General features: G+C 41.9%; 2 protein-coding genes across 10 annotated transcripts in view; both read right to left on the bottom strand.

Moving 5' to 3' along the window:
• LOC103695514 (cinnamoyl-CoA reductase 1-like) overlaps positions 1 to 4,807 on the bottom strand; it is a 39,705-nt gene extending 34,898 nt beyond the window's left edge. Inside the window, exons 1-3 of one of the 7 annotated variants that reach the window (XM_089928400.1) lie at positions 4,524 to 4,807; positions 3,672 to 3,841; positions 3,254 to 3,439 (exon numbers count right to left, since the gene is read on the bottom strand). In XM_089928400.1, coding sequence (XP_089784526.1) covers positions 3,254 to 3,439; positions 3,672 to 3,841; positions 4,524 to 4,647 — 480 coding nt within the window. In that variant the 5' untranslated portion in view covers positions 4,648 to 4,807. Of the gene's footprint in view, positions 1 to 3,253; positions 3,440 to 3,667; positions 3,842 to 4,523 lie in introns of all 7 variants that reach the window. The other 6 variants (XM_089928398.1, XM_088714074.2, XM_088714075.2 and 3 more) reach the window with 6 other exon arrangements.
• Positions 4,808 to 7,120: 2,313 nt separating this feature from the next.
• Positions 7,121 to 11,292, bottom strand: LOC120108199 (cinnamoyl-CoA reductase 1-like). Of its 3 annotated transcripts, none has more exons than XM_039121771.2 (7): positions 11,116 to 11,292; positions 10,145 to 10,314; positions 9,728 to 9,913; positions 8,145 to 8,307; positions 7,701 to 7,890; positions 7,387 to 7,615; positions 7,121 to 7,241 (listed from the first exon to the last, which is right to left on the bottom strand). In XM_039121771.2, the coding sequence occupies exons 1-6, from the start codon at positions 11,237 to 11,239 to the stop codon at positions 7,435 to 7,437; spliced, it is 1,014 nt and encodes a 337-aa protein (XP_038977699.1). In that variant the 5' UTR covers positions 11,240 to 11,292; the 3' UTR covers positions 7,121 to 7,241; positions 7,387 to 7,434. The 3 variants fall into 3 exon arrangements, with proteins under 3 accessions (XP_038977699.1, XP_088570243.1, XP_088570242.1); XM_088714117.1 differs by having other exon boundaries at positions 9,728 to 9,909; positions 10,141 to 10,314; positions 11,116 to 11,288; XM_088714116.1 differs by having other exon boundaries at positions 7,121 to 7,615; positions 9,728 to 9,909; positions 10,141 to 10,314; positions 11,116 to 11,288.
• Positions 11,293 to 12,531: the final 1,239 nt, after the last annotated feature.

Raw genomic sequence — 12,531 nt, 5'->3', positions numbered from 1 at the left:
GAGTGTGATACATGTCAAAGGGTGAAGAGTGAGAGCTGCAAACCAAAGGGCTTGATGCAACCCTTACCGATACCCTCTAACATATGAAAAGATGTCACCATGGATTTCATCGAAGGGCTACCCCTTTCCAATGGGTTTGATAGAGTACTTGTAGTGGTAGATCGGCTGTCCAAATATGCTCACTTTGTGGCCATGATGCATTCCTACACCACCAAATCCATAGCCAAGCTCTATATGGACAATGTTATGAAGCTACATGGTATGCCAAGGAGTATCGTGACAGACAGAGATCGGATCTTCATGAGTAATTTATGGAGGGAGTTTTTCAAGATGTATGGCACGAAGTTGGCAAGAAGCTTCACTTACCACCCCCAAACAGATGGCCAAAGTGAGATAACCAATCGGACTCTTGAGCAATATCTTAGATGTTATATGCATCAATATCCCAAACAGTGGAAGGAGCATTTATCTTGGACAGAATTTTGGTATAACACTTCATACCACCGTTCCATCAAGACAACACCATTTGAGAATCTTTATGGGAGGCCGGCCCCTACACTTGAATCCCATGAAGTTGGAAGTTCACCTAATCATTTGGTGGATATGGAGCTTAGGGAAAGGCATGAAGTCTTGAAGGAGTCGAAGAAGAACTTGGCAAGAGCTCAAGAACAAATGAAGAAGCACTTTGACAAAGGGAGGAGAATGAAGTTTTTTGAGCCGGCTGAGTGGGTCTACCTCAAATACCTACCAAGAAAGCATAAGGTACCATCAAAAGCAGCACTCAGCAAATTAAGAGCTAAGTACTTTGGGCCTTATCAAATATTGGAGAAATATGGGCAGCTTGCATACAAGTTAGATTTGCCAACCGGGGTCCTTATCCATTCGGTTTTCCATGTCTCATGGCTTAAAAGAAGAGTTGGGGATCTAAGCAAGGTGGTCAATGATTAGCCAATGGTGGATGAGAAGAAAGGGTGAATGTTCAGCCAAGTAAGGTATTGGAATATCGACAAGTGAGGAAGGGAGGTCAAATCTGAACCAAAGCTTTGGTGCAATGGAAGGGACTTACAGCTAAAGATGCCACATGAGAAAACATCTAAGTTCTCAAAGAGCAATTTCTAGAGCTATACGTTGAGGACAAGGTCGGTCTTGAAGGGGAGAGGAATGATGAAGACATGAAGAAAGCTATGAGGAATGCAGCAAGAAAAGCAAGAAGAGCCGAAGCAAAGAAAGCCAAGCAAATGTATTGCTTGTGTGGCGGCTTGCAAGAACCCAATGTAATTAGGTTTGAGCCCACTTTAAAAGGAAACATACAAGGCACAAAGGACCAGCAAAGAAGCATGGCACATGGGGAGGAGCATGGCATGTGGTTTCCTAAATCTTAGGAGGAGCAATCAGCCATTTGAATTTAAATTCAAAGGCATGCGGATGAGCCATTTGAATTTAAAGGCATCTCTTGAAAGAAGGAGAATCTTTAGGCTTTAGAGTTGCTGTTTTGAATTTGAAATTTGAGTTTGAGTTGTCTTTCATTTGAGGAGGTGGTTGAGATCCTTAGAGGGTTCTATAAATAAGCCTCTCATGTAATTTGAAAGCATCTTTTGAATGAATAAAAAATTATGGGCATTATCTCTAAACCGACCCATGGAAATAGGTGCTAGCTTGAGCTAGTCCTATCTCCAAATCCCACCACCATCCTTTGATTTTTGGTGTTGCCCCGAGGTGATCCATTAATTCCATCCATCCATCACGCCATCAAGCCTCAACTAGCCATTCTACCGTGGACATTCATCCAACACTTTGGTGAATCCTAGCCACACAACACTCCATCAACACATCACCCACCATCCATTGTTTGAGGACTTCCATCACAGGCTCAGAAGCTGCCTTAGCAAATCTTTCCAGATCGTGGTACTAAAAGCCGATCATCATAGCGAACGCTTCAGAAGACGGGGCATTAACGATTGGCCCCTCGCGTTCCACCCAGCGATGCCTCGAAAAGAAGCGCCACGCAACATATTAAAGAGTCCCAGCCTGAAATGATGTGGCAGGCTAATCCACCCGAACTCAGCTTACGAAGCTCAGCTTGAAAGCGTCGGCCCTTAATAACACGGTGTACCTAGCTCGGTGCGTACATCTTCATATACACTTAGCTAAGGGATAAAATGGATCGTCCTGCTCAGGACAGGGATCATCCCATTCCGACCGAGCAGACCTCAGCGCCGACCAGGCCAGACCTCGGTCCCGCTAAGAGCCAGTCCGAGCTCGGGTTTCGCCAAAAAGACCAGGCCGACCTCGCCTAGATCTCTCCACTACTACGACCTGCAGCAACCTTCTCCAATAACGCGCCTCAGCCTGAGCTCGGGGTGCCAAGCGTCTTCGACGATGCGCCTCGGCCCTAGCTCGGGGCGCCAAGCGTCTTCGACGATGCGCCCCGGCCCTAGCTCGGGGCGCTATCAAACAAACCTTAGAGTCGGAAAGGTTGAGCCGACCTCGGAATTCGCCAAGCCGACCTCATCAAACATATGTCGTGGCCCCCAAGTCGGCCCGACCTCAGTGCTCATCAAGCTGACCTCAAGTAAATTTCGCGGCCTCCAAGCGAGCCCGACCTCGCCCACGGCCACATCCATGTGTGCACCTACGCGCGCCCCTATACCTGCATACGTGGCCGTACATTACAACCTCACCGCTCCATACTTTACTAGTTGGCCACTCCACGACATGTCAACTATGGGTCATACCCTGCCACCTCTATCGACGCCATGCCGTTCACAAGGACGGCCTACATCGTGTGCCTCAAGCAAGCCCTGGCTGCACGCTACCTAGGCACCTCCGCGGAAACTATAAATTGCCCCATCAAGTAACGCCTAACGATTTTTGGCTGGACCATCTAAGATCCACTCTAACTTAATCATCGGAGGGCTCTCACCGAAATCCCACCGGTGAGGCTTTGTGCAGGTCTGCCGATGCGCAGGAAGTAGCGACCCTTCTCCATCTCGAACGGTAGCTCCCCCACTCCTCCGGCGTGGTCACCCTCGGGCCGAATTTGAACCACAACAATAAGTATGAAGCATATTGGTGATCATCATGCTACTTTGTGATCCAATAAGAATTGTTAGTTTAGTATCTTCCATGCAAGTTAAGTCAAAGTATATTCAATTGTGTGTCTGATTCTATTAAAGAAAAAAAAGTAAAATACTTTGTTTCATTTTACGAGAAAAGATATAGAAACAAAAGCTCTTATGATCAAAATAGTCACCTCAATCTTCTTGCAAAATTCTTCGGACGACCAGCACTTCTCATCCATGAGCTTATCATGTGGCCAATGTGGATTCAGTGAAACGGCAGTAATTGATGACACCACAATCACCCGTTTGATTTTCATCTCCAAACATGCTTGAAGTACATTTAGAGTGCCGTTAACAGCGGGAGTGATCAACTCTAACTGCAAGGTGATATATGGAGATAAAAAAAGATTCAAAGAAAAAGACCAGATGTCAAGTTCCCCAAGGAACAAAAGGTGTATACAATGCCAATCAAAACTCTGTATGTCCTTCCCTCCATTGTATCCCTATATGAAACAACTGACTCGGTATTTCCTAATACTGTACATGAATATCAGCATCGACAATTTCAAAATTTGATCTCTTACATATCTAAGCATATGAAAGACTTGCCTCTGGATCAAGGACTTTGGTTGCAGGGACAGGACTAGCCACATGGAAGACTCCTTCACATCCTGCAAAGGCTGCTTTTAAAGTGTCGTAGTGAAGCACGTCCGCTTTGAAGAGTTGAAGGTTTTCAGAGGCCTTCTCAAATTTCCTCAAGTGAGCGTTCTTTTCATCGCCTGGAACAAATGTTCAGAAAATTTATTCTACCTTGGGGAATGGAGAGAGTTGAATTAGGAAAAATGCATTCTTTGGTATTGCTTTGTGATTGACAAAAACTAAGTAGAATCAAGAAGAACGAATCTGATTGAGAAAGGACCCAGCTAGAGGTCGCCACAATTGTGACCCATCTTAGTTTTCTGGCTATCAAATTTCCCTGCTTTGTTTTAATCCGTTGCATAAATAGTTTTAAGTATCTGCATCTGCGATGGATAGCTGAAGGATATGAATTCTATTGGTTTCTATGGGCATCTGCAACACCTAAGAAAGCAAAAGAGGGGGGGGGGGAGGGGAAGACTTGGATTTTTCGGATCATCATGCCTTTCTTGATGTTCTTTTGATATCTGAAGTCTCCTTTTCACCCTTCACGTCGGGGGAAAAAAATAGGGGTTACATATGGAGCAATTGATGCGTAGTATTCTAATTTGTTGCTGAAACCTTACAGAAATCCAAGTTCTAACATGCAAAACCAAACTCACAAAACACCGCGTACTCGTAGAGTACACACAAAAAAATGATTTAATTCTTACGCGCGCGCATACAAAAAAAAAATCGTAGAGTACTACAGTTCAAACAAAGAAAGAGCAACACAAAAAGCTTAGATAGCACGAGTAGTAGTAGTAGTAGAGGGAAGAGCAGTACTTAAATCTCTGACTGTTCCATGGACCTTGTAACCATTGGAGAGGAGGAGCTTCACCAACCATGAGCCCACGAATCCTCCGGCACCAGTCACGCACACCCTCCCTTTCTCTCCTGCCACCTCCATTGCTCCCCCTATCTCTCCCCTCTCCGGTCTTTATTTATGTGGACTTTTATTAATCTCCCAAGAGATGCCGGCCCAGAAGCGGCCATTGACGAAGCCTATTCCAGAGGCGTCTCCGTTCAATCTCTCGGAATATTTTAAAAGTTTGGCGACATGTGGGACTATTTAGGAATAGACCTAAGATGGATCTTCTTAAGATCGATCGTCTCAAAAAAGATTATCTTAAGATCAAAACAATACCCTGCAGTAAATTTTTATAATCGGTTATTTTTTCCCATTTAACTTCTTAGATGATGAAGCCTAGTGGCGGCAGACTGTAAAAGCCTGAGCTTGCAAGTTGAAACCCATAATACCGAAAAAGATGTAGCAAGATTTATTTTTTCCAAAAAACAATGGAGTGTCACGCATAAACCCAGCACCCGGGTCCGGTACACAACCGGCCGCATGAACCCTGGAGCAATGCCCTCAAGATCAAAGAAGGCCTAGGATGAACAAAAATCCGATAATTTCATAATTGATTAATTAATTCAAATAGATAAATCCAGTATATACAAATAACTAAATTGGTCAATTACAAGAGCTTTCAATGTTCATCGGTATCAAAATAAACTAACTAACTAACTGATAACTCTAACACTCGCACTTTGCACTCATCCTATCCATGTCTATGCGCCCTACAACTCTGAAAAAGAGAGAGAAAAATGGATGGTGAGCTTTACAGCGCAGTAAGAATCCCTACACATTCACACCAACATAATAATAAAATAGGTTTGAAAACCACAAAAAAACATTACACACATCATGAAATCACAAAGTGGCTATCAATATTGCTCGAATAATCAATATCAATATGTACATCAAATATTAATAGAAATTCAGTCTCTCAAGAGTGATATAACATATGATTGCTCGTAAATCTTCATTACTATTTTTAATGCTTTTCATTCCATTCCTTATTAATTTGATCCGGATCAATTTCTTTTCGACTTTAGGCTAAATTTCAGTCACGTTTCCGGCTCATGATGGGGCGATGATAGTATCACATTTCCGACCTGTGATGGGGCGATCGATAGTATCACATTTCCAGCCTGTGACGGGGCAATCGATAATATCATATTTCTAGCCTGTGACGGGGCAATGGATAATATCACATTTTCAATTTGCAACAGTGCAATCAATAGTAATGAGATAAGCTCAAAGTTCCTATTCATTTAATCAATTCACATCCACACATCAATTCCTTTTTATTCATTTCCAGCTTTAGACTAACCACAGTCATGTTTCCAGCCCGTGACAAGGCAACGAATATAGCATGGTTAGTGCAGAGCACCACATCTGTTAGTTTGATTATGCAAGGGTAGGTTATGCGTATACATGCATCCATCATGATACCAATTATAAATCAGTACGATCAAAATACAATTTAATATAAAACTATTCTTGCTTTATCTAGATTATAGCATATCATACATATATAAGTGTAAAAATATTTATATTATCCAGGTCGGTGTATAAGGATTCTTACCTCTTCGCTGACAATCCAGACAGACTACCGTGATCTACGAACTAAGGTGCACAGAACTCTACTCAACGTCTCGTTGTCCGACAAATTATTTTCTTAGAAAACCAAATCAATATTAAATATTCAAGATATCTGCAACTCAGAACCCTCTATCGATCCTCTAAAGGGTCTACCAACATCTAGCACCCCAGGACTATCCAGAAATCCTCAAACCATGATTTTTCTGGTTCATTCATTGGTGAGCTTTGAATTCCATTAGCTTTGGATCAGGTGGATCTTGGGGTGCATCCTGAACACCTCCTTTATTTGCCATGCTGGTGAATGGCATGCCCACCCAGTTCTTTGAGACCTTTGCTGGGCTGCCAAAGGGTTGTCTGCTATCCACTTTGTTATTCATCGCCTGCGCGGATGCACTTTTCAGATTGTTTCGACACGCTTCCGAGAGTCGGGCGGTCGAGGCCTACAGACTGGAGGGGCCTCTTTAGATTTTGCATCTACTATTTTCTGATAATTGCTTGCTACTGGCCCGAGCGACGAGACAATCAATATAGGCAATTCGGAGGGTTTTAGAGTATTATTATTGGGCATCTGGGTAGAAGGTGAACTTTGGTCAGTCCAAGGATCAAGCTGAGGCTGAAGAGCTCCATAAGATGAGGCAGGTCTTTAGGCACCCTAGCTCTTTCCAATTCCGCCAATGCCTGATTCTTTTAGTTTCACAGATCCTAAACTCCCCCATCATCATCCCAGGAGGAGGTGGTGGGGCGGCAGCTAATGGTGGCAGCGGCCGCAGTCAAAGGGAAAGCAACAACAGAGAGGGAGCAGGGACGTATGAACCCATTTGCTCTCTAAACCTGGCAACTAACTTTTAGTTTGGTTTTATTTGCCCAAGGATTTTTTTGACAGATTTCACCCAAACAAGGGAAAGGAATGCCATCCATTACCAATGAGCCAATCTCAGATCAAGTTCTCAATTGCACCCTTTATTACATGTGGAGATAAATAGGTCTCCAACTTTAGTCCGAGAGCAATCTAGAAGCAAAAGACTTGTTTCTTTTACAGCTAAGAACAAGAGCACCTGCAACCAAGAGACCAGGTGAAATGATGAACGCTTGTTTCACTTGTCTCCACTTTACTTACCGGAACATACAAACGCAGCCTCCTCATATAACAGAGAAAGGGAGTACCATTTTATTGACAGGTTACATCTCAAAAGAACTTACCGAGTTTATCGATAAACCTTATTCCGCAGCTACCCGAGTTCCAGCCATCTATGTAACTTTGAAGAGAGGAGGAAGATGAAGAGTGTGGCCCTCTAGTTCATCCAAAAGACCCGCCTCTCTGTAGCATTCAACAGCATCAGTGAGAGTTTCTTCTAGAGGCCTCCATTTCCAACCCAACTTCTTTAGTTTCTCTGAGGTCAGCGGGGCACTTGGTGGTACGTCAACGATACTGCAATTCGAAATAAAGTAAAAATTAAGATTGAAGCGGAAATATTCATGGTACTCCTCACATAAAAAGTTGGAATGGAACGAACTTCTTCTGGTAACCATAGTTAGGATACATGCCCTTCAGCAAGTCAACCAACTCTCGAATAGTAATTGGAGAAGCTGCACAAATGTATCTTCCAGATGATTCTGGCTTCTCGTATACTAGAAGCAATGCATCGGCAACATCTCGAACGTCTACAAAATGCCAGAGGTAGTCCAACATGGGCTCTGGACCTCCTGTTATGAAATCATGCAGAAAAAAAATGCTGAAGTTGGAGAACTCAAACCCAAGAACAAAAATCACTAGAGTTATATAGAGCTTAATTTTTAATTGAGTTGTATGTCCTCAAAATTTAACGTAGCAATCTAGACAAGATTGCAATTATATTTGATATTATTTATATATGTCACTAGATAGAGAAAGATCGAGCCCATTTTTCTCTGCATAGATTAGAAACAAGCTGTGTACAGGACTGTGTGTAAAGGAGGACCTTTTGTAGCATAGATTAGAAACAAGCTGCTAGCGCTCGCTGTAGGTTGCAGCAATGGTCCTAAAACCACTGACGGGCAAACAGTTACAAGATCGAGCCCATTTTTCTCTGCATACTCCCAAGCTGCATGTTCGGCCATCGTCTTCGAAAGGCAATACCAGTTCTACAAAAGCAAGTAAAGGATTAAACTTGGATTGTTATTTTGGCTCTATAACGCCAGCCTACACAAGCATTGTTCTTGCATTAGTGATAGAATCTTCCACCTACAATAATTAACTCATGGATAAAATCACAAAATTTTATGATGATAATTAAGGATTTTGGCAAATAAAGCGCACGTTAAGGATTCAGTGATGGTTCTGTAGTTTGTCAATGTACTCAAAGCTATGCATGGCCACCTCACCTCTTAAAAGAGGTGGATTTACCATGTTGTTTCATATTATAATCTGTCAAAGAAACAAAAGGGGTTTGCAGGGCATGTACAGGCCAACTTAAATAAAAAGTTCAGTTTAACCCTTGGAGCAACAGTATCTAGAAAAGATCAAACCTGATTTCCGCACAAACCAAATAACCTACAACACAAAAGCTACAGCCATAACTGTGAAGGAACGACAATAGATTAATTAGAGGATGGCCCAAGTTAACCTAAACGGAAACTGTTGAAAACCATATTAATAGAATTACACTACTGATAAATATGTTTGTTGGCAGAAATAAGGGCATAATAAAAAAATCTAACATTGATGGTGATCATGAATGGGTACGGTTGCTTAGTTTTATTATCTTAAACATCTGAAAGACATTTATCCAGCCATAGTTACTAAGAATCATGTGACCACTTGTAGGCCGTAAGGGAGTCTGTCGAGCACTAGGTTCACATGTTCCTGTAATAGTTCTTGATACGTAAGTTGGAAAATTATTTTGGAGAAGCAATATGAAGTTTTCTATTTTACTACAAGAATTGTGATGCTAATTAACCACATCGATCGAGACATAGATCCTAAGAAAGACTGGCTAGGTGGTTCAAGAAAAGTGATTAATGAATTTGGGCCATGAATCCTGTTATGGTGTGTCTTCTATCAGAGGATGCACTGCTAAAAGAGTCTCTCCAACTGGACGCTCAGCCTAGGGGCTGAGGCCCACCGTGCAGGCTAGAGACATTAGGTGTAGCATGCATGCATGCTTGTGCTCTTGTTCTAGGGCTTTTATGTGTGGCAAGTTTTAAAGCATTGTATCGGAGATTTTTCTTCTTTGTACTCTTCCATCCATAGCGAGGTTCTTCCGATCGTCTCTGCTCGTGGATGCAGGCCATGTAAATGGTTGTCTCTTTGTATTCCGTTTATTTATTAACCCTAGATCTAGCTTCTTAGCATAACACAATATATGGTAAGTATGAAGCATATTGGTGATCATCATGCTACTTTGTGATCCAATAAGAATTGTTAGTTAAGTATCTTCCATTCAAGTTGAGTCAAAGTATTCAATTGTGTACCTGATTCTATTAAAGAACAAAAAAGTAAAATACTTTGTTTCATTTTACAAGAAAAGATAGAAACAAAAGCTCCAATGATCAAAATAGTCACCTCAATCTTCCTGCAAAATTCTTCAGACGACCAACACTTCTCATCCTTGAGCTTATCAAGTGGCCAATGTGGATTCAGTAAAACGGCAGCAATTGATGACACCACAATCACCCGTTTGATTTTCATCTCCGAACATGCTTGAAGTACATTTAGAGTGCCGTTAACAGCGGGAGTGATCAACTCTAACTGCAAGGTGATATATGGAGATAAAAAAGATTCAAAGAAAAAGACCAGATGTCAAGTTCCCCAAGGAACAAAAGGTGTATACAATGCTAATCAAAACTCTGTATGTCCTTCCCTTCATTGTATCCCTATATGAAACAACTGACTCGGTATTTCCTAATACTGTACATGAATATCAGCATCGATAATTTCAAAATTTGATCTCTTACATATCTAAGCATATGAAAGACTTGCCTCTGGATCAAGGACTTTGGTTGCAGGGACAGGACTAGCCACATGGAAGACTCCTTCACATCCTGCAAAGGCTGCTTTTAAAGTGTCGTAGTGAAGCACGTCCGCTTTGAAGAGTTGAAGGTTTTCAGAGGCCTTCTCAAATTTCCTCAAGTGAGCGTTCTTTTCATCACCTGGAACAAATGTTCAGAAAATTTATTCTACGTTGGGGAATGGAGAGAGTTGAATTAGGAAAAATGCATTGTATGGTATTGCTTTGTCATGAGATGCTCTAAATCAATATTCTCCGTTTAGTATGATTAAAAGACAGAATCCTTTTTTACTGTAATGATTTTATTTGTTATCTCCAATGAGTCTTGCAATTTTCCAAGCATTCTTCAGAAATCAACGTGGGCATGATATCATCAGTCCCTTCTGATCTGCTTCTTCATCTACTGGCAACTCGAACAAGATCACCACTTAGCCTTGTATCTTCGCACCAGCACTTGGATGCTGACAAACTGAAAGTATTTTTCTGCTCTGCTCTTATATTCTTGGAAAAAGACGACCACTTTCATTTAGGAGCCGAAAGCGCGTACAGGAAACCAGAAGGCAGAAGAGAAACAAAAGAGAAGACAAGGGAGAAATCTTCTGAAATGATCCGAAATAAAATTGAAGAATAGACAGGAAAACAAAAGGTGATTCACGGTCCTCCTATCTTGAAAAAAAACTCGGAATTTTCGGATCATCATGCCTTTCTTGATGTTCTTTTGATATTTGAAGTCTCCAAATACTGAAACCTTACAGAAATCCAAGTTCTAACATGCAAAACCAAACTCACAAAACACCGCGTACTCGTACAGTACACACAAAAAAATGATTTATTTTTTACGCGTGCAGACGAAAGAAAAAAAATCTTAGAGCACTACGGTTCAAACAAAGAAAGAGCAGCGCAGCAGCAGCAGTAGTAGTAGTAGTAGAGGGAAGAGCATTACTTAAATCTCTGACTGTTCCATGGACCTTGTAACCATTGGAGAGGAGGAGCTTCACCAGCCATGAGCCCACGTATCCTCCGGCACCCGTCACACACACCTTCCCTTTCTCTTCTACCACCTCCATTGCTCCCCCTATCTCTCCCCTCTCCGGTCTTTATTTTAATCTCCCATGAGATGCCAGAAGCGGCCGTTGTAGTCCACGCATCTCCTTTTCAATCCTTTTTGTTTGGTAAATCTCCTTTTCAATCCTTATTTTTTTTGGTAAATCTCCTTTTCAATCCTTCGGAATAGTCCAAATGTTTGGCAGAAAAGGTGGCGACATGCGTGGCCCTCCGTGCAGTAGCTCATTTATAATTCCAAATGTTTGGCTTAAGTGGCTGGCTCTATCTCAAGCACTTCCGTCTCTGAGTTCGAGCTAGAGCTCAATTAAAATTTAAAACTAAACAGGCCCTAACATAATCTCTTAAAAAAAAAAAAATTATTTCATGACTATTAAATTTAGCCATGTCCATTACATTATAAGACCTGTAAATGGTCTTCGAGGATCCAGTGGTGGTGGGAAGCCATTGGAGTTGGGTATGAGCTGTGACTAGATCTTCTTTTAACAAAATTCATAATTTCAACAAACTTCAAGGAGCCTTAATCCTTACCTATCTCTGCCGGGAAAAAAAAATCTTTTTGGTGGTTAAAAACAAAATAGCCATGCTAACCTATGCTTCTTAATTAATCAATAGTATCTCTCCTCCTTTTATTTTATATCGACTATATAATTATTCAACAAATATGTATGAGCTGTTCTAAGGGAGCTTTTAAAATGGCATAATTAATTAGTTGATGTTCTTATCCAGGGTGAAGTCTCCTCCTCATCACATTCTTTGTTGAGTTCCATGAGGATGATTAATTGTCATCAGCAGGTGCCACACTGGCAGGGCAGGAAAAATCTAAAACAACTTTGTACGTTGATAGGAAAAGTAAACTATGGCGAAACAAATGTTTTCTTAGAGTTAATTAACTGCATTTTCAAAGCATCCTAATCTTTATCTCACCATCAATCGATCAATAATCCAAGTGTTAGTTAATTTTACTTATTGTCAATCCTTGGTTGGCCACCTGATGGATTCGGCAGTCAAGGCCTGCAAGCATTAGGGTGTGACCGAGAAGGATGAACAAGCCCCCTTGAGTTGGTCTCGAGCCCGTCGTCCGCCCATTTCGGGCCGAGTTGCTCTAGGAACCGACCAAGCTCACTAGAGTCGCTGCCGAACTTGGATGGATGGCAGAAACCCACCAAGATGGCGCGGAGGAGGTCATTGGAGAAGTGGTTTCTAGTTAGTAACTTGGCGATGTCTGGTGATAAGTTGACTCGATTCGCCATGGGTGCTAGGTTCGGAGCGATTCAGGGGTCTAGAGAAGGTCGGG

Source organism: Phoenix dactylifera, chromosome 18 (genome assembly GCF_051530095.1).
Source record: "Phoenix dactylifera cultivar Ajwa chromosome 18, Ajwa_hap1_PhDact_Kaust_v1.1, whole genome shotgun sequence".
In the NCBI taxonomy this organism is placed as follows: Eukaryota; Viridiplantae; Streptophyta; class Magnoliopsida; order Arecales; family Arecaceae; genus Phoenix; species Phoenix dactylifera.
Note: the sequence above shows the minus strand (reverse complement) of the source record. Positions and strands in the feature narration are given on the sequence as shown.

Excerpts from the sequence above, each read along its gene's own strand:
- LOC120108199 (XM_039121771.2), bottom strand. The coding sequence starts at position 11,239 with ATGGAGGTGGTAGAAGAGAAAGGGAAGGTGTGTGTGACGGGTGCCGGA. Across the intron at positions 10,315-11,115 it reads TGGAACAGTCAGAGATTTAA|GTGATGAAAAGAACGCTCAC; the intron begins GTAATGCTCTTC and ends CATTTGTTCCAG. Across the intron at positions 9,914-10,144 it reads CCAAAGTCCTTGATCCAGAG|TTAGAGTTGATCACTCCCGC; the intron begins GCAAGTCTTTCA and ends ATCACCTTGCAG.